Below are 17,418 nucleotides of genomic sequence, written 5' to 3'. Positions count from 1 at the left end.
GCGGTTTGAATTTTTACATAGGAATATATAGAGAAAATCTTTAAAAATATTCTGGGAAAGTATCTTATAACTTTACAGTATCTTTATATCGATCTTTACCTTGCAGCTGGAGAAGCTGATAGAAAAGAACTATTTTCTCCACAAGTCAGCACAGGAAGCGTACAAATCGTATATCCGGGCGTTCGCTTCACACAGCCTCAAAAACATCTACGACGTCAATACTCTAGATTTACAGAAGGTGGCACTCTCATTTGGATTCCACAACCCTCCCTATGTAGATCTAGGTATGTCACAGTACATGTACATGGTGTACAACTAGTATTTATTTGTACCGAATAAAATAAACCTACACAGTCAGATTATATAAACCTACACAGATTATATATTGTTTCGTTTATCTATGAAAACTTATACACATAAAACATATCTTGAAAATTAACAAATAAGGGAAAATTATTTTCCATCGGAGTCTTGCACCTTTTTCAATGTCAGGTCCTGCTTTCTATTATGATCTTTAAGTTTTTCACCAAAATTATAGGTGTCATAGTCCTTTTTGAAAGGTTTCAGGCAGAGAGGTGATCGTCATTACAATATTTCAAATATTCTACTCCAGAATGAAACTTAATTAAAAGTATATATGAGACTTCCATACGATTTGGTGTATGGGCTATGATACTTAGGTGACCCCTTCGGCCTATTGGCCTCTTGTTTTTGTCCCCCGCCGCAACGCGGTGCGGGGACATAGAAATGCCGGGCGTCCGTCCGTGCGTCCGTGCGTCCGTGCGTCCGTGTGTCCGTGAGTCCGTCACACTTTTTTGTAAGCGCTCTCATGCCTACAAATTTTGACGGATTTTCATTAAATTTATACCAAATGTTTATACCACTATTACCTTGGTCAAATTCGAAAATCTGCATTGGTCGATACTTTTTGTTGGAGTTATGGTACTTTGACCGCAATAATGACTCTGTTTTATCCAAAAATTGACCTTGTAAGCGCTCTCATGCCTACAAATTTTGACGGATTTTCATTAAATTAATACCAAATGTTTATACCACTATTACCTTGGTCAAGTTCGAAAATCTGCATTGGTCGATACTTTTTGTTGGAGTTATGGTACTTTGACCGCAATAATGACTCTGTTTTATCCAAAAATTGACCTTGTAAGCGCTCTCATGCCTACAAATTTTGACGGATTTTCATTAAATTTATACCAAATGTTTATACCACTATTACCTTGGTCAAGTTCGAAAATCAGCATTGGTCGATACTTTTTGTTGGAGTTATGGTACTTTGATCGCAATAATGACTCCGTTTTATCCAAAAATTGACCTTGTAAGCGCTCTCATGCCTACAAATTTTGACGGATTTTCATTAAATTTATACCACATGTTTATACCACTATTACCTTGGTCAAGTTCGAAAATCAGCATTGGTCGATACTTTTTGTTGGAGTTATGGTACTTTGACCGCAATAATGACTGTTTTATCCAAAAATTGACCTTGTAAGCGCTCTCATGCCTACAAATTTTGACGGATTTTCATTAAATTTATACCAAATGTTTATACCACTAATACTTTGGACAAGTTCGAAAATCAGCATTGGTCGATACCTTTTGTTGGAGTTATGGTACTTTGACCGCAATAATGACTCCGTTTTATCCAAAAATTGACCTTGTAAGCGCTCTCATGCCTACAAATTTTGACGGATTTTCATTAAATTTATACCAAATGTTTATACCACTAATACTTTGGACAAGTTCGAAAATCAGCATTGGTCGATGGACTCGATATTAGTATACTGCTTGACCGGCGGGGGACCCAGGAATTCTATTCTTGTTCTATTTATTTATTTTTTTTAATTATTTCCTTTACTCGCTGTTTTCTCTTGTGTTATATTTTTTGAGAATTTTCAATTATCTTTGCTCCAATTGTTTTTAGATGTTCACGGGAAAAAGGGAGGTAAATCCAAAAGCCACAGAGGTAAACCCGGGGGTTTTGGTTACAGCAGAGACAAGTTTGAGAACAAAGCGAAAATCTATAAACCAATCAAAAGTAAAGGACACAACAATCGGCAGTTCAGTCGGTGACAGCGGGCTACTCGTCAGTGAGAGACAGTGATTGTCAGCGAGATAATGTCACATTTTCAGTGAGATAATGTCACTATGTCAGTGAAAATATGTTAAACAAAGAAGAGACTGTCATAAACTTGTCTGGATATGGACAAAATTAAACCAGTTCAGCTGTCACAGACAGTATAAAATGTTGGAATGATAATAAAATTATTACAATTTTAGAATGAAAGTTGATTTTATTAAACAGCAGTCTATTAGCACTCTTGTCCTTTAAATTTTAGATTATTACCAGCCCCAGAAAATAACTGAAATGTTTTAAGTGATGCCGAGATTATCAGTGCTTTCTAGGGGAGATGATTCAATTTCCATGTTATCCTCCCAAAAACGCATTTGTTTAGTATACCTCCTTCGAAGAAGGGAGGCAATATTGCTTTGCTGCTGTCTGTCTCTCTGTCGGTATGTCCACCGATAGTTTCCGTTCATTTTCTTCGTAGAGGTTGCACATATAGAAATAAAATTTGGTATACAGATTTATTATAACAATATCTAGGTCAATTTTGATTTTGGGTACGAATGAGCATTTTTTGCCAGAATTATGCCCCTTAGACTTAGTAAAATTCCACTTATCTCAAGTTTTCGTTCATTTTCTTTGCAGAGAATGTACGTATTGAAATGAAAATTGATATGAAGATTTATCATGATAATACCTAGGTCAAGTAAGACTTTGGGTACGATCAAGCAATTTTCAACAGAATTATATCCCTTTGACTTAGAAAAATTCCATTTATTTGCAGTTTCCATTCATTTTCTTTGCGGAGGTTACACACATTAAAGTGAAATTTGGTATACAGATTCATCATAATAATGTCAAGGTCAACTTCGATTTTGGTTACAAAAGAGCAATTTTTGACAGAGTTATGCCTCTTTGACTTAGAAAAATTCCAATTATTTGCGGTTTCTTCGTAGATGTTTCCAAAGGAGGGGGGCATTAGTGTTTCACAAACATCTCTTGTTCTACTTTACTTTACTTTCCATACAAGTAAAATACTTAAATGTGATTGGTTGAAAAAATGTTTTAAACAAGGATTGATAGTCGATACAACATGTGGTATTTTTTAAAAAATTGTTACTCTGTCATGTAATTTAATATACAGTAAAACACGGTTATAGCGAACACGCTTATAATGAATTGACGCTTACAGCTGAATTTTATTCCCCAAGTCCCTATTTCATGTTGTAAACTTGACGGATATAACGAATTACGCTTATTATGAAGTTAAATTGTCCGTCCTCGGGACTTCGTTATAAGCGTGTATTACTGTATCCAAATTATAACGATTTTATGCACAAGTAATTTGTCATGATATGGCAATGAATAAAACATGTGTAATTTATTAAATTTATTCATTCTATCACATATACCAGTTAAACCTAACAGCATGCACACTCTATGTATTTACATAATAATCAATTTATACAAAGTATGTAATTATCATCACATACTGGAAATAACAATGTTTAATCTGAGAAAACAGTACACTGCCTCATTATATTTCAATCAAACAATCTACCAAGAGAGAAACGATATCTAAACAAAAAAACCCCCCTGATCTGTGTGGTTAAAAAACCACTTCATATTCAGATACTTATTATTTATTACATGTACATGGTAATTAATTACATGTATCTACAATCTATTGTAATTGTAACTATGCTCCTCATAGTGTGAATATCTTTAAACAATCAAAACAAAAATTCATGCAATTTTTGTAGACTTATCAACATGTGTTTTTTTTAATGTAAAATATCATATCAACTGTCCGTTTGTTTACATGCAACAAATCTATATATAATTATAGTTAGTCTGGCCACGCATAGTCACCAATTTTCCTTATATTTCATACATGGACACACCTAGGTGTAAACACGCAAAAAACCGCTAAAATGTGATTGCTTGGGGTAGCCGTTGCCATGGTAATCGAGGCTAAAGATGGGAAAATAGCAAAACGTACCTACTTTGAAGCCATATTAGAAAGTTTTGCCCACTAATGTTAACTATCAAACACATAAAACAGCCTTTGTCCTATTTTCAATTATTTAATTATATAAGAAAATTGATGGAGAAACCAATACTTTTAAAATGTAACCATGGAAACCGTTACAAATTTTTGAAATCAGTTTTCTGCGGGTTTTTAATAAGCCCAAATGGAAAACTGTTAAATTTTTACACCCATATCAATGTCCATGCAATATATATTTTATCATGAAAATTGACATCCGTTGCTATGGCAACAAATCCAAAAATTAAGAAAAACTGAGAAATTGAAGATTATTTTGATTTGCTTTCATTTCTGATTTTAGAATTTATTTGCAATTGTTTTAATTGGAACTTGTAAAAAAATATCTAAATTTTTATTATACACCACAAAACCCTTTGTTTTGGAACAGAGAAGTGTTGTTGCCATGGAAAATTAAGTTGCGTAAAAAATCACACGGAAATTCTTACTTTTTGAAAAGTCCATAGCAACGGCAGTTATTTTTAGAAAATTTCAGATTTTTTTCAAGTGTCATTTAAGTTAAGGACATACTTTATTTTTTCTCACTATTTGATTTTATATATTTATTCATTATAAGTGAATAATATCCATTCAAATATGCCTAAACATATTATAATTTTCTTATTTTTAAGCTTGTTACCATAGCAACGGTTCTCAATTTTCATATTTAACTTTTTAATTGCACAATCATAATAGTGTATACCAAAAAATCTAAGATTTGCACTTTTTATTCAAATAAGATGAAAAAAACAGATTTTAAAATTTCTGTTTAGTAACCATGGAAACGCTCTAAAAATATGCGATTCTGGATGAATTTTTTCCTCTCTTTTGAAAAATGACAACTTTTTTAAAATAATATATTCTACCCTGGAAACCCCAAGTTCTGCACATTACTCACAATATGTTCTCAAATATGCTATACAATGACATTTTTACATCTTTACCCTCGGTTACCATGGAAACGGGATCACATAGCAACAAACAAATGGTGTTAGGCTTTTTCACTCACCAAAGTCTATCAAATTGTCAAGTATGAAGAAAATTCGGACTATGCGTGGCCACCGAATTTTGATTTTTACATAGAATTGGTCTTAATTGGTTTATACTTGTACTCTATATAAACAATGTATAATATCAACACAGTTTGTTTACATATAATACACACACAGTAGGTTTACATGTCATATTGTATTTTTTTCACGTTACCTGTTTCGTACTCAGCCACAAAGAGGTTGTCGCTGGTGTCCACACATAAACCCCATGGACCCTGTAAATGACAATTGTCAATGTAGCGGAGGAACTGTCCGTCCTGATCCAGGATGTGGATACGGTCGTTGTCAAAGTCTGCTGTCAGGATCCGACCTTGGCTGTCTGTTGTGATGCCGAATGGATTAAATAATCCCTTGGTAGAAGAGGGTGGACCAGTGAAGGTAAACCGGAGTTTCCCGGCCTGATTGACCACCACTACTGCACCGGCTTTTTTGTCTGACACACAGATATCTAGGTTCCTGTTCTCACGGATGCATTTAATGTAACCAGATGAATAGAGAGGCTGTCCTTTGTCGTCGTATTGAATACTTTGTTTCTCTGTGGAGCCAGAGTAACACACAACTTTTGTTTGTTTGTCATCACTGACCATGACAACCAGGAAGTCTCCAGACAAGGTACTACAGACACCGTGAGGTCTCCACCCCTGTAGTCTGATCACTGTCTGTATCTGTGTATTCTTCAGTATGTTTACAGTTCTATCCCTGTAATCAGTATAAACTAGATCCCCACTCCTTGTCACTGCTATGTCCTCTGAATCGTTCCCTGACTTGGTTTGGACTGACTTCACTAGTTCCCCCCGCAGGTTGTAGAGACTCATCATCTTATTATTATAACTACACGTCCAGATTTCTTCATCACTGGGACAAGTAACACTGGTTAGATATTTAGGATAGCCTCCATACTGTGTCTGTATGGTGGAGATGATCCGTGGCTCATCAAGCAGTGGTTTGAGAGGAGAGGATTCAACTTCTGAGGTTTCCATGGTGTAGCCATGTTCCTCTGTTGTAATGGAGAATGTTGACAGGGAACCAAATTGTTGGTAAAGTTGTTCTGAGTTAATTTTCTGAGAGGTGAAGTTTGATAGAGAAACTGTGACTTTAGGAGGCAATCTTCTGAATTCAGCAATCCTGGATTTGTAGGCAGAGACACGGCTGACATCATTGGAGTCCAGTAATTTCTTCAGGTCAGCAATGCTCTGTGTGATTTCAGAAATGGTGTGTGTGATTTCATCTTCCTGTTTGTTTAAGACAGCCAGGTGTTTGGCTTTCATTTCATCAAGATCAGATTTCAGTTTCGTTATAATGGTGTCTATTTCTCTGTGCCAGACTTCTCCATGTTTGTCTATTGCTGATGTTAATTTCTGTGAGTTTTTACTTAGATCAGCTTTCTGAACTGTAACGTTGTTTGCTATCTCTTGATATTTTGCAATGACTGTTTTTTCTAATTCTTGCAAATCTGTTTGTAAATCATGTTTCTTTGTTTCAAAATAACTTATAATGTCCAGTTTTTTGTGGTTTTCATGACTTTCAGAGGAAACACAAAGGACACAAATAGGAATGTCACACTGTTCACAATGAAGTTCACATTGTTTGAGAAAATGTTTTTGGCAACTGGGATAATTTGCAGTAGATCTCCGGTCTTGAAATGGTACCACCTGATGTTTTTTGGAAAAATCCAGCATATGGTCCCCAACACAAGTTGTGCAGAGATTGGTCTGACAGAAGTCACAGTGTAGTGGGGGAACAGGAGTATCACACACATCACAACGCACCACATCCTGGGCAGTGCGTCGGGGGCCCATCATCAGGCCAAGTCCTTGGTAGAGCCTGAAATATAGATGTATATCATTACTTTCAATAACAATTGGGCATGCCATACAGTTTATGATTTTTTAAAGTCATTAAAACCCAAAACCAAACTTTTAAATAGAGTTTTTTATCTTTTATTCATTGAAATAACTTGGTTTGTACAAATAATTAAAAATTAAGTGCATACTTAAGTTTACAAACACATTTTAAAATGATTATTCTTGTATTTTTTGTGGCGTGGTTTACGCCTATAACTTGCTGTAAATTTTAGTGATTCAATGGATAAATTTTCTACATATTTTTTTTTAAGGTAAAAGCAAGCTTTGAATGTTTTGTTGCCCCAGTGAGTAAAGTATTTGTAGAGTTTGAGTTAGACCTGGTTATCTTATAATAAAACCAATCAAAATATGGATGTAACATGCGCAACTCTAGATCTAGCGGGCTTCCCCCTTTGTAAAAATCGTTTGTGTACTGTGTAGCAAGTAAGCCAGCGGATCTAACTTCCAAATTTAATTGATTTATTCAATTAATGGACCCCTGGCAGTCTTAAATATCTCTCTGAACTCCCCCCCCCCAATCTTGAACATTTTTTTTTAAAAATCAGGATTTGCACGTGTGATAAAAAAAACCTGTTTGCGGAGGAGGTAAGTTCAATATGACCAAAGTTAGAAGGCATACAAAACAAAGACAGAAGGAATGTAAATGATGTGTAAAGACAAGCCTCGATATACGATGAATGATTTCAGTAGCATTCATCATATTGTAACCTATCCTTAGGCAAATATTACGTTATAATTGTTGATTTGTTGATTTTAATGAGGTTTGGCGATGCTGCATATATCAGAAATGTAGATGATTATACTTCTTAAATGATGAAATTCAATTCATTTTTGTTAATTCTGTGTGTCAAAGTGGGCTGGGAGATCAATTTGCATACGTCGAAAGGTATGAAATGAAGGAATTATTAGTCAGTATTATGAGCATTCAACAGTCTTTAGCAAAATTTATGATCCGTCTTGATCAACAAGGTTTTGAGCTAGATTCTTTGAAACGAGATGTACATGGTCAACATGGAATTGAAAATCGTTTGCTGTTGGTGCAAGAGCAGGCAAACGACGTTACGTACGACGTAACTGAGTTATCGGACAATCAGCGTAAAATGCACCGAGAGATGGAACGAATGCGCGACTACATTATCAGATTAGAAAAAAAAATAAATTCACAAAATGAAAAGATCAGTGAACTCTTAATGAGATCAATGGATTGCAATATTATTGTATCCGGTGTCGAAGATAAGAGAGTTGAAAATTTAGCATTGACACTAAACTCTGTGTTCAAGAAAGAAATAGAATTAACAGAAACACAGATGAACGATATAAGAATATCGAAGTACTCTGGAATGGGCCAATTCCACGATAAACAAAATTCACCCAGACCAATATTTGTCAAAGTGTCGGACCCCATACACAAAGAAGCGATAATGAAGGCCGTGTACAAGCTGAAGGAGAAGAAATCCCCAGTACGTATCAGCCAGCAATTACCCGAAGCGAAACGAGAACATAGGATCCGCCTATACGAAATCCAGTCACAGTACGCAAAGAAAAACATTACAACAGTGGTCAAGCGGGATAGACTGGTTTTTTGCTAACGGTACAACATACCGGGACAAAACGGGCGGACGACCACAAGCAGACGAGATACTGGTGGCAGACGAGGACACAAAGGATTACGCCTCCGGTGATATCCTCGAATATAACGGTAACCGTTTCGAAGCTCGAGCTGTACAGGTAAAGACGCATCGAGAGGTAAGGAAAGAACTGGTTAATTTGCTACGCCTACCCAATGTGTCAAGCGCAACACATAATGTGTATGCCTATCGTTTCGTGAACCAGGACGGGGTCATCCAAGAGGGATCAGAGGATGATGACGAACACGGCGCGGGACGTACACTCCTACGGACGCTTAGGAAAAATAACGTAAAAAAAAGCTATGGTACTCGCGTCCAGATTGTACGCATGTAAGATAGGCAGCAAGAGATTTGTGCATTATGGGAATGCCGGACTTAGTGCCGTGAATCGCCTGGTGGATTAATTACACATAACTATTTAAAAACCCCAAAGACTCGTTATTCTTTGACTGATTATGGTGTACTATGACTGTGCCTTACATTTTTAACTTAATTAAGCGTCTAGTTTGTACATAGCCAGTATATTTTATTAATGGGTACACAATATACTTGCATACTTCGGGCAGTGTGTTGTAATTTTTTTTTCCCGTTACATGTAGAAAACTTTTTTTTTTATTGAAACAGATTTATATAAAAATGTTTTTTTTTCTTCAGTCATCGCTTAACTAACTACAACATCAATGGTACACTTATTATTATTATTAAGGTCTTCCGTTTTACAACGGAAGACCTTATAGTGATTGTAATGTTTTTTATTATTAGGGTCTTCCGTCTTCAGCGGAAGACCCTTCTATTATTCTATTGTTTCTTTTTCACTTTTTAGGGTCTTCCGTCTTCAGCGGAAGACCCTTCTATTATTCTATTGTTTCTTTTTCACTTTTTAGGGTCTTCCGTTTCCAACGGAAGACCCTCTTGTTATTCTTCGGTTTCTTTTTATTATTATTAGGGTCTTCCGTTTCCAACGGAAGACCCTCTTGTTATTCTTCGGTTTCTTTTTCATTATTATTATTATTCTTTTTCTTTTCTTCTGACTCCTTCTTTGCCTCATAACTCAAAAGGTTTTTAACCGATTTTGATGAAATTTTCAGAGATTTTTGCAAGTTGGCGTCCCTCAAAAATGTTAAAGTTTTAAAGAGAACGTCACCTCCGTTTTGACGTGACGTCATTTTTAAAAATTTCAAAAAGTCATTTTGTCCCGGACTTTTCTCAAAAACGCTTTAAGATAGAGGCTTGAAATTTTGAATGGTAATGATTTGATCGATTTACCTCTGTAATAAGGCTGGAAATGAAAATCTATTACTTCCGGTCGAAACCGGAAGTAAAACAAATTTTTCGAAAAAATCAATTTTCTGATTTAATCGAAAATGTATATGTGTTTTGTAGAGCTTATTAAGCTGAATCTATCACTGAAAGCCGTTTTAAAATCGGACGATGCATTACAGAGATATCAGGGTTTAAAAATTGATTTTTCCGGAAACTTTGATTCCGCGTCCTTGGTTTAAAAAATAGCGTAATGTTCAAAGAAATATTAACTCGTACCAAAAATAATTGTTAAGTCGTACTTGGACACATTCGGATTTTTTTTGGTTAAGTCGTTCTTGAAATCAGAAAGGTTTTTGTTAAGTCGTACTTAAAATCATTCGGATTTTGTTAAGTTGTACCAGGAATAATTCGATTTTTTTTCATCTTTTTATTTAAGCTACTCTTGTTATTGGTTTAAGAGATGTGCATCTTACAGGAACTTCCAGCTTTACTTCCGACATTAACGGAAGACCCACTCGTTGCTTTGCAACGAGCTTTGCTCTAGTTATTATTCTTTTTATTTTTTTTTCTGACTCCTTTTCGGCTTTATAACTCAAAAAGTTTACAACCGATTTTGATGAAATTTTCAGAGGTTGTGTGCAACTATAAAACCTCAAAGTTTGTGAAGTTTCTTTGAAAACGTCACTTTCGTTTTTACGTTACGTCATTTTTAAAATTTTCAAAAAGTCATTTTGTCCGCGGCGTTTCTCAAAAACGCTTTAAGATAGAGGCTTGAAATTTTCAATGGTTATGATTTAATCGATTGACCTCTGTAATAAGGCTGGAAATGAAAATCTGTCACTTCCGGTCGAAACCGGAAGGGAATCAAATTTTTCGAAAAAATGAATTTTCTGATCAAATCAAAAATGAATATGTGTTTTATAGAGCTTATTAAGCTGAATCTAACACTGAAAACCGTTTTAAAATCGGACGGTGCATTACAGAGATATACGAGTTCAAAAAATGATTTTCCCGGAAATTTGATTCCGCGTTTTTGGTTAAGAAATTAGTATCAAGTTCTTGGTTAAATTAACTTGTACCTAAAAATTAATTGTTAAGTCGTACTGTAACACATTCGGATTTTTTTTGTTAAGTCGTTCTTGAAATCGGAAAGGTTTTTGTTAAGTCGTACGTAGAATTATTCGGTTTTTGTTAAGTCATACCAGGAATAATTCGATTTTTTCATCTTTTTATTTAAGGTACTCTTGTTATTGGTTTAAGAGCTCTGCTTCTTACAGGAACTTCCAGCTTTACTTCCGATATTAACGGAAGACCCACTCGTTGCTTTGCAACGAGCTTTGCTCTAGTTATTATTCTTTTTCTTTTCTTCTGACTCCTTTTTTGCCTCATAACTCAAAATGTTTTTAACCGATTTTGATGAAATTTTCAGAGATTTTTGCAAATTACCGTCCCTCAAAAATGTAAAAGTTTTCAAGAGAACGTCACCTCCGTTTTGACGTGACGTCATTTTTAAAAATTTCAAAAAGTCATTTTGTCCCGGACTTTTCTCAAAAACGCTTTAAGATAGAGGCTTGAAATTTTGAATGGTGATGATTTGATCGATTTACTTCTGTAATAAGGCTGGAAATAAAAATCTATCACTTACGGTCGAAACCAGGAGTAAAACAAATTTTTCGAAAAAATGAATTTTCTGATTTAATCAAAAATGTAAATGTGTTTTGTAGAGCTTATTAAGCTGAATCTAACACTGAAAGCCGTTTTAAAATCGGACGATGCATTACAGAGATATCGGGGTTTAAAAATTGATTTTTCCGGAAATTTTGATTCCGCGTCCTTGGTTTAAAAATTAGTGTAATGTTTAAAGTAAAATTAACTCGTACCAAAAATAATTGTTAAGTCGTACTTGAACACATTCAGATTTTTTTTTGTTCAGTCGTTCTTAAAATCGGAAAGGTTTTTGTTAAGTCGTACTTAAAATCATTCGTATTTTGTTAAGTCGTACCAGGAATAATTCGATTTTTTTCATCTTTTTATTTTAGTTACCATTGTTATTGGTTTAAGAGCTCTGCTTCTTACAGGAGCTTCCAGCTTTACTTCCGACATTAACGGAAGACCCACTCGTTGCTTTGCAACGAGCTTTGCTCTAGTCTTATTATTCTTATTCTTTTTTTTTCTTCTTACCGATTTTGTGCAGGTGATTTCTCGAAGATGGCTTGCCCGATTTCAGTCAAATTTTCAGGGATGATGCCTTGTCATCTGAAGTTTGTACCGCCGGAACAGTTTTTTAAAATTCCGGTTGGAAGATATCGTCATTAAACGATTTTTTTAAAGTCAAATTTGTCTGCGACGTTTCTCAAAATCGACTGAAGATATAGAGCTGAAATTTTTAGAGATGATAGATGTAACTTTTTTCTGGTGCACTATTGTCCAAAAAATGTCCGCCGTCACTTCCGGTCGTCGCCGGAAGGAAATTTGAAAATTGAATTTTTCGACTTTTTTATCTTTTAATATATTTTTTTTTAAATTTATACACCTTATAGTGACCCTCTTACTTATTCAGAATATGTAATTTGTTGTAAAATCGATCAAGGCATTCTCGAGAAATTAAGCGTCAAAATTCTGAAGCGAGAGTCCGAGTAGCTCAGTCGATAGAGTCGTGGACATGGCCAAGGCGACCCGGGTTCAAGCCTCGAGTGCCGCAAATTTTTTTTAAATTTTTTTCGCTTAGATCAACGGTTTTATCTTTGAATTGATAAGTTTGATCTAATCTATTCAAAAATCGGACGGGAGACCCACTCGTTGCTCGCAACGAGATCGAATCTAGTTATTATTTTTTTCCAAGTTTTTGTCCAGAAGATTTCTCAGAGATGGCTGGATAGATTAATGTGAAATTCTCTAAAATGAAAGAGAAAGACAATATCTCGAGACGATTTTTTCCTTTTTTAAAAAATCATTTCCAGTCGTCCGTTTCCTGTCCCGCGTTGAAAAAGCTTGTATCAACGAGATCTCAAAAACGGTAAAGACTTGAACATCAAAACTTAGTGGGATGATAGACCCATAGCTGTGGATGTGTTTAAACTATTTTTTTGTTCGTCGTAACTTCCGGTCGTCACCTGAAGCACAAAATAACTGCTTTTTCGCATAAAATTCCTTTTCCATAAAATAAATATATAAGTATAAAGTTATGCATAGGTTGTCTATGCAATGTTATCTAAACAAAAAAATCTACTTCCGGTGAGATATCTCAAATATCTCAGGTAGAAACACATTTTGTACAAACGAGATCTCAGAAACCATAAGTGATCAAAGCACAAAACTTTCATGGATGATAGACATTTGATTGAAGATGTGTTTAACCGGTTTCGTTTTGTCTTCCTTCACTTCCGGTCCACACAGGAAGAGTTCAAAGAAATAAAGCTGTTTATCAATTTAACTGTTTTCCTTTGATATTTGTAGTGAAGTCGATGAAAAATTAAGTAGAAAGGGCAAGTAGAAAAAAAATATTAATTACAATTTACATTGAGCACTTCCGTTTGTCCGTTTCCTGTCCCGAGACAAAAAACCTTGATTCCTGGAGATCTCAAAAACGGTAACGACTTGAACATTCAAACTTTGTGGGATGATAGACCTATTTATGTACATGTGTATACATTATTTGTTTTGTTCGGCGTAACTTCCCGTCGTCACCGGAAGCACTTCAAAAATTTGTTTTATTCATTTTACATAAAATGAAAATATCAGTATACAATCTTACATATGTCATCTATATTATGTTAAATTGGCAAATAAATTTTACTTCCGGTGAGATATCTCAAATATCTCTATGTAGCTTTCCTTTTTACAAATTTGATGTCCGCGAGATTTTCGTCATTGTAAGTGATTGAGATACGAATCTTTCATGATTGATAGAATTTTGTTTGGGGATGTGTTTAACGGGTTTAATTTTGTCAACTGTCACTTCCGGTTCTTACCGGAAGGGTTCAAACAAATCCTGTTTTTAACAAGTTTAACTGACTTTCTTGGAATTTCATCTAGCCTGATAAACAGTGATGTACATTAAGCAAATATACGAGAAATACCAGCTTTTGTTTTTATTAATCACTTTCGTTCGTCCGTTTCGGTCCCGAGACAAATAATATTGTTTCAAAGAGATCTTAGATTTGGCAGAGACGTGAACAACCAAACTTTGAGGAAACATATGATTGTACAAATGGTTAACATATTTGTTTAGTACGGCGTTACTTCCGGTCGTCACAGAAAATACTTCAAAAATTGATTTCTTTTTCATTCTCGTTGTTTTACATGTCAGTAACGTCTTGATATATCATTCACAATAATTATCATATCCACTTTTTTTTCTATGTGAGAGAAGCAATGTCTTACAGTTAAATTGATACATTTATATCAAAACGGAAGACCTTTTTGTTGCTTTTGCAACAAGAGTCTAGTTATTATTATTATTTTAATGTTGTTTTCTATTGATTTCTTCTTTCTTCACAATCATTATTTTTCCGGTATTTTTATTACTGAACGGAATAGGGTTCTAAATTAATGTGGATCAACCAAATTCCGATGTAATTTTACATGCTGAGAAAGTAGGCTTATTGGACAAATACTAAAATCACCATGCAAAGTTGTATTTAGAACATACTGGATAAAATATTCAACGAGTTTGGAGGTCTGCAGTATGAGATAGGTAAAGTTAGCTACTAGTAACTGGCTACTAGTAACTGGCTACGAGAAGTAAGAAAACCTAGCTACTAGTAACTGGCTACGAGATAAAATCAAAGTTGGCTACTCGTAACTGGCTACTAGTAACTGGTTTCGAGAAGTAAGAAAAGCTAGCTTCTAGTAACTGGCTACGAGATGAAAGAAACTTGGCTTCTAGTTACTTGTTACTGTTCATGTGAGAACATATACCTAGGATTTTTATTTGTGTTCTTAAGATGTACATTGCACTATATCACTGTCAATTGTCAATATATCTCAAGTAGCTGTATATTTAAATTGAAGATATATGCCAGACTTGCTAATATCAACATTATGTCAAGTCATCCACATAATATTACAACACAATTACTCAGATATCCCTCTGTATGTAGTCAGCTACTTGTGAATTTTGTTACAAATATCTTAATTGTTTAGCGGTTTTGTCAATATATCTCAAGTAGCTGTATATTTAAATTGAAGATATATGCCCGACATGCTAATTTCAACATTCTGTCAAGTCATTCACATAATATTACGACACACTTTCTCAGACATCTCTACTTATGTAGTCAGCTACTTGTGCATTTTGTTAAAATATTCGTATATTTTGGCGGTTTTGTCAATATATCTCAAGTTGCTGTACATTTAAATTGAAGAATTATGCCAGATATGCTATTATCAACATTCCTTCAAGTCATCCACATAATATTACGCCACAATTTCTCAGATATCTCTCTTTATGTAGTCAGCTACTTGTGCATTTTGTTACAAATATCTTTATTTTGTGTCGGGGTTGTCAATATATCTCAAGTAGCTGTATATTTAAATTGAAGATATATGCCAGATATTGTATTATCAACACTCCTTTAAGTCATCCACGTAATATTTCGACACAATTACTCAGATATCGCTCTTTATGTGGTCAGCTACTTGCGCATTTTGTGACAAATATCCTTATATGTTGACGGTTTTGTCAATATATTGCAAGTAGCTGTATATTTAAACTGAAGATATATGCTTGACATGCTATTATCAACATTCCTTCAAGTCATCCACATAATATTACGACACAATTACTAAGATATCTCTCTTCATGTAGTCAGCTACTTGTGCATTTTGTTACAAATATCGTTATTTTTTGGTGGTTTCGTCAATATATTGCACATAGCTGTATATTTAATTGGAAGATATATGCCAGACATGCTATTATAAACATTCCTTCAAGTCATCCACAGAAAATTACGACACAATTACTCAGATATCGCTCTTTATGTTGTCAGCTACTTGTGCATTTTTCTACAAATATCGTTATTTTTTGACGGTTTTGTCAATATATCTCAAGTAGCTGTATATTTAATTGGAAGATATATGCCAGATATGCTATTATCAACATTCCCTCAAGTCATCCACATAATATTACGACATAATTAGTCAGATATCGCTCTTTATGTAGTCAGCTATTTGTGCATTTCATTACAAATATCTTTATTTTTTGGCGGGGTTGTAAATATATCTCAAGTAGCTGTATATTTAAACTAAATATGTATGCCAGACATGCTATTATCAACATTCTTTCAAGTCATCCACATAATATTACGACACAATTACTCAGATACCTATCTTGATGTAGTCAGCTACTTGTGCATTTTGTGACAAATATCGTTATTTTTTGGTGGTTTTGTCAATATATTGCAAGTAGCTGTATATTTAGATTGAAGATATATGCCAGACATGCTATTATCAACATTCCTTCAAGTCATCCACATAATATTACGACACAATTACTCAGATATCCCTCTTTATGTGGTCAGCTACTTGCGCATTTTGTGACAAATATCCTTATATTTTGACGCTTTTGTCAATATATTGCAAGTAGCTGTATATTTAAACTGAAGATATATGCCTGACATGCTATTATAAACATTCCTTCAAGTCATCCACATAATATTACGACACAATTACTCAGATATCGCTCTTTATGTAGTCAGCTACTTGTGCATTTCGTTACAAATATCTTTATTTTTTTGCTGGGTTGTCAATATATCTCAAGTAGCTGTATATTTAAACTGAAGATGTATGCCAGACATGCTATTATCAACATTCCTTCAAGTCATCCACATAATATTACGACACAATTACTCAGATATCTCTCTTTATGTAGTCAGCTACTTGTGCATTTTGTTAGAAATACCGTTATTTTTTGACGGGTTTGTCAATATATTGCAAGTAGCTGTATATTTAGATTAAAGATATATGCCAGATATGCTATTATAAACATTCCTTCAAGTCATCCACATAATATTTCGACACAATTACTCAGATATCTCTCTTTATGTGGTCAGCTACTTGCGCATTTTGTGACAAATATCCTTAGATTTTGACGGTTTTGTCATTATATTGCAAGTAGCTGTATATTTAAACTGAAGATATATGCCAGATATGCTATTATCAACATTCCTTCAAGTCATCCACATAATATTACGACATAATTACTCAGATATCGCTCTTTATGTGGTCGGCTACTTGAGCATTTTGTGGCAAATATCCTTATATTTTGACAGTTTTGTCAATATATTGCAAGTAGCTGTATAATTAAACTGAAGATATATGCCAGACATGCTATTATCAACATTCCTTCAAGTCATCCACATAATATTCCGACACAATTACTCAGATATCTCTCTTAATGTAGTCAGTTACATGTGCATTTTGTTACAAATATCTTTATTTTTTGGCGGGGTTGTCAATATATCTCAAGTAGATGTATATT

The 17,418-nt window shown here is 34.4% G+C and overlaps 1 protein-coding gene across 1 annotated transcript in view; it reads left to right on the top strand.

The window, feature by feature from the left end:
* Positions 1-2,468, top strand: part of LOC105342030 (uncharacterized) — a 74,087-nt gene extending 71,619 nt beyond the window's left edge. Inside the window, exons 13-14 of the mRNA XM_066070921.1 lie at positions 107-284; positions 1,940-2,468. Coding sequence (XP_065926993.1) covers positions 107-284; positions 1,940-2,088 — 327 coding nt within the window. The 3' untranslated portion in view covers positions 2,089-2,468. The remainder of the gene's footprint in view (positions 1-106; positions 285-1,939) is intronic.
* The last annotated feature ends 14,950 nt before the right edge of the window (positions 2,469-17,418 follow it).

The sequence above is a fragment of the Magallana gigas genome, chromosome 9 (genome assembly GCF_963853765.1).
Source record: "Magallana gigas chromosome 9, xbMagGiga1.1, whole genome shotgun sequence".
NCBI classification, from domain to species: Eukaryota; Metazoa; Mollusca; class Bivalvia; order Ostreida; family Ostreidae; genus Magallana; species Magallana gigas.
Note: the sequence above shows the minus strand (reverse complement) of the source record. Positions and strands in the feature narration are given on the sequence as shown.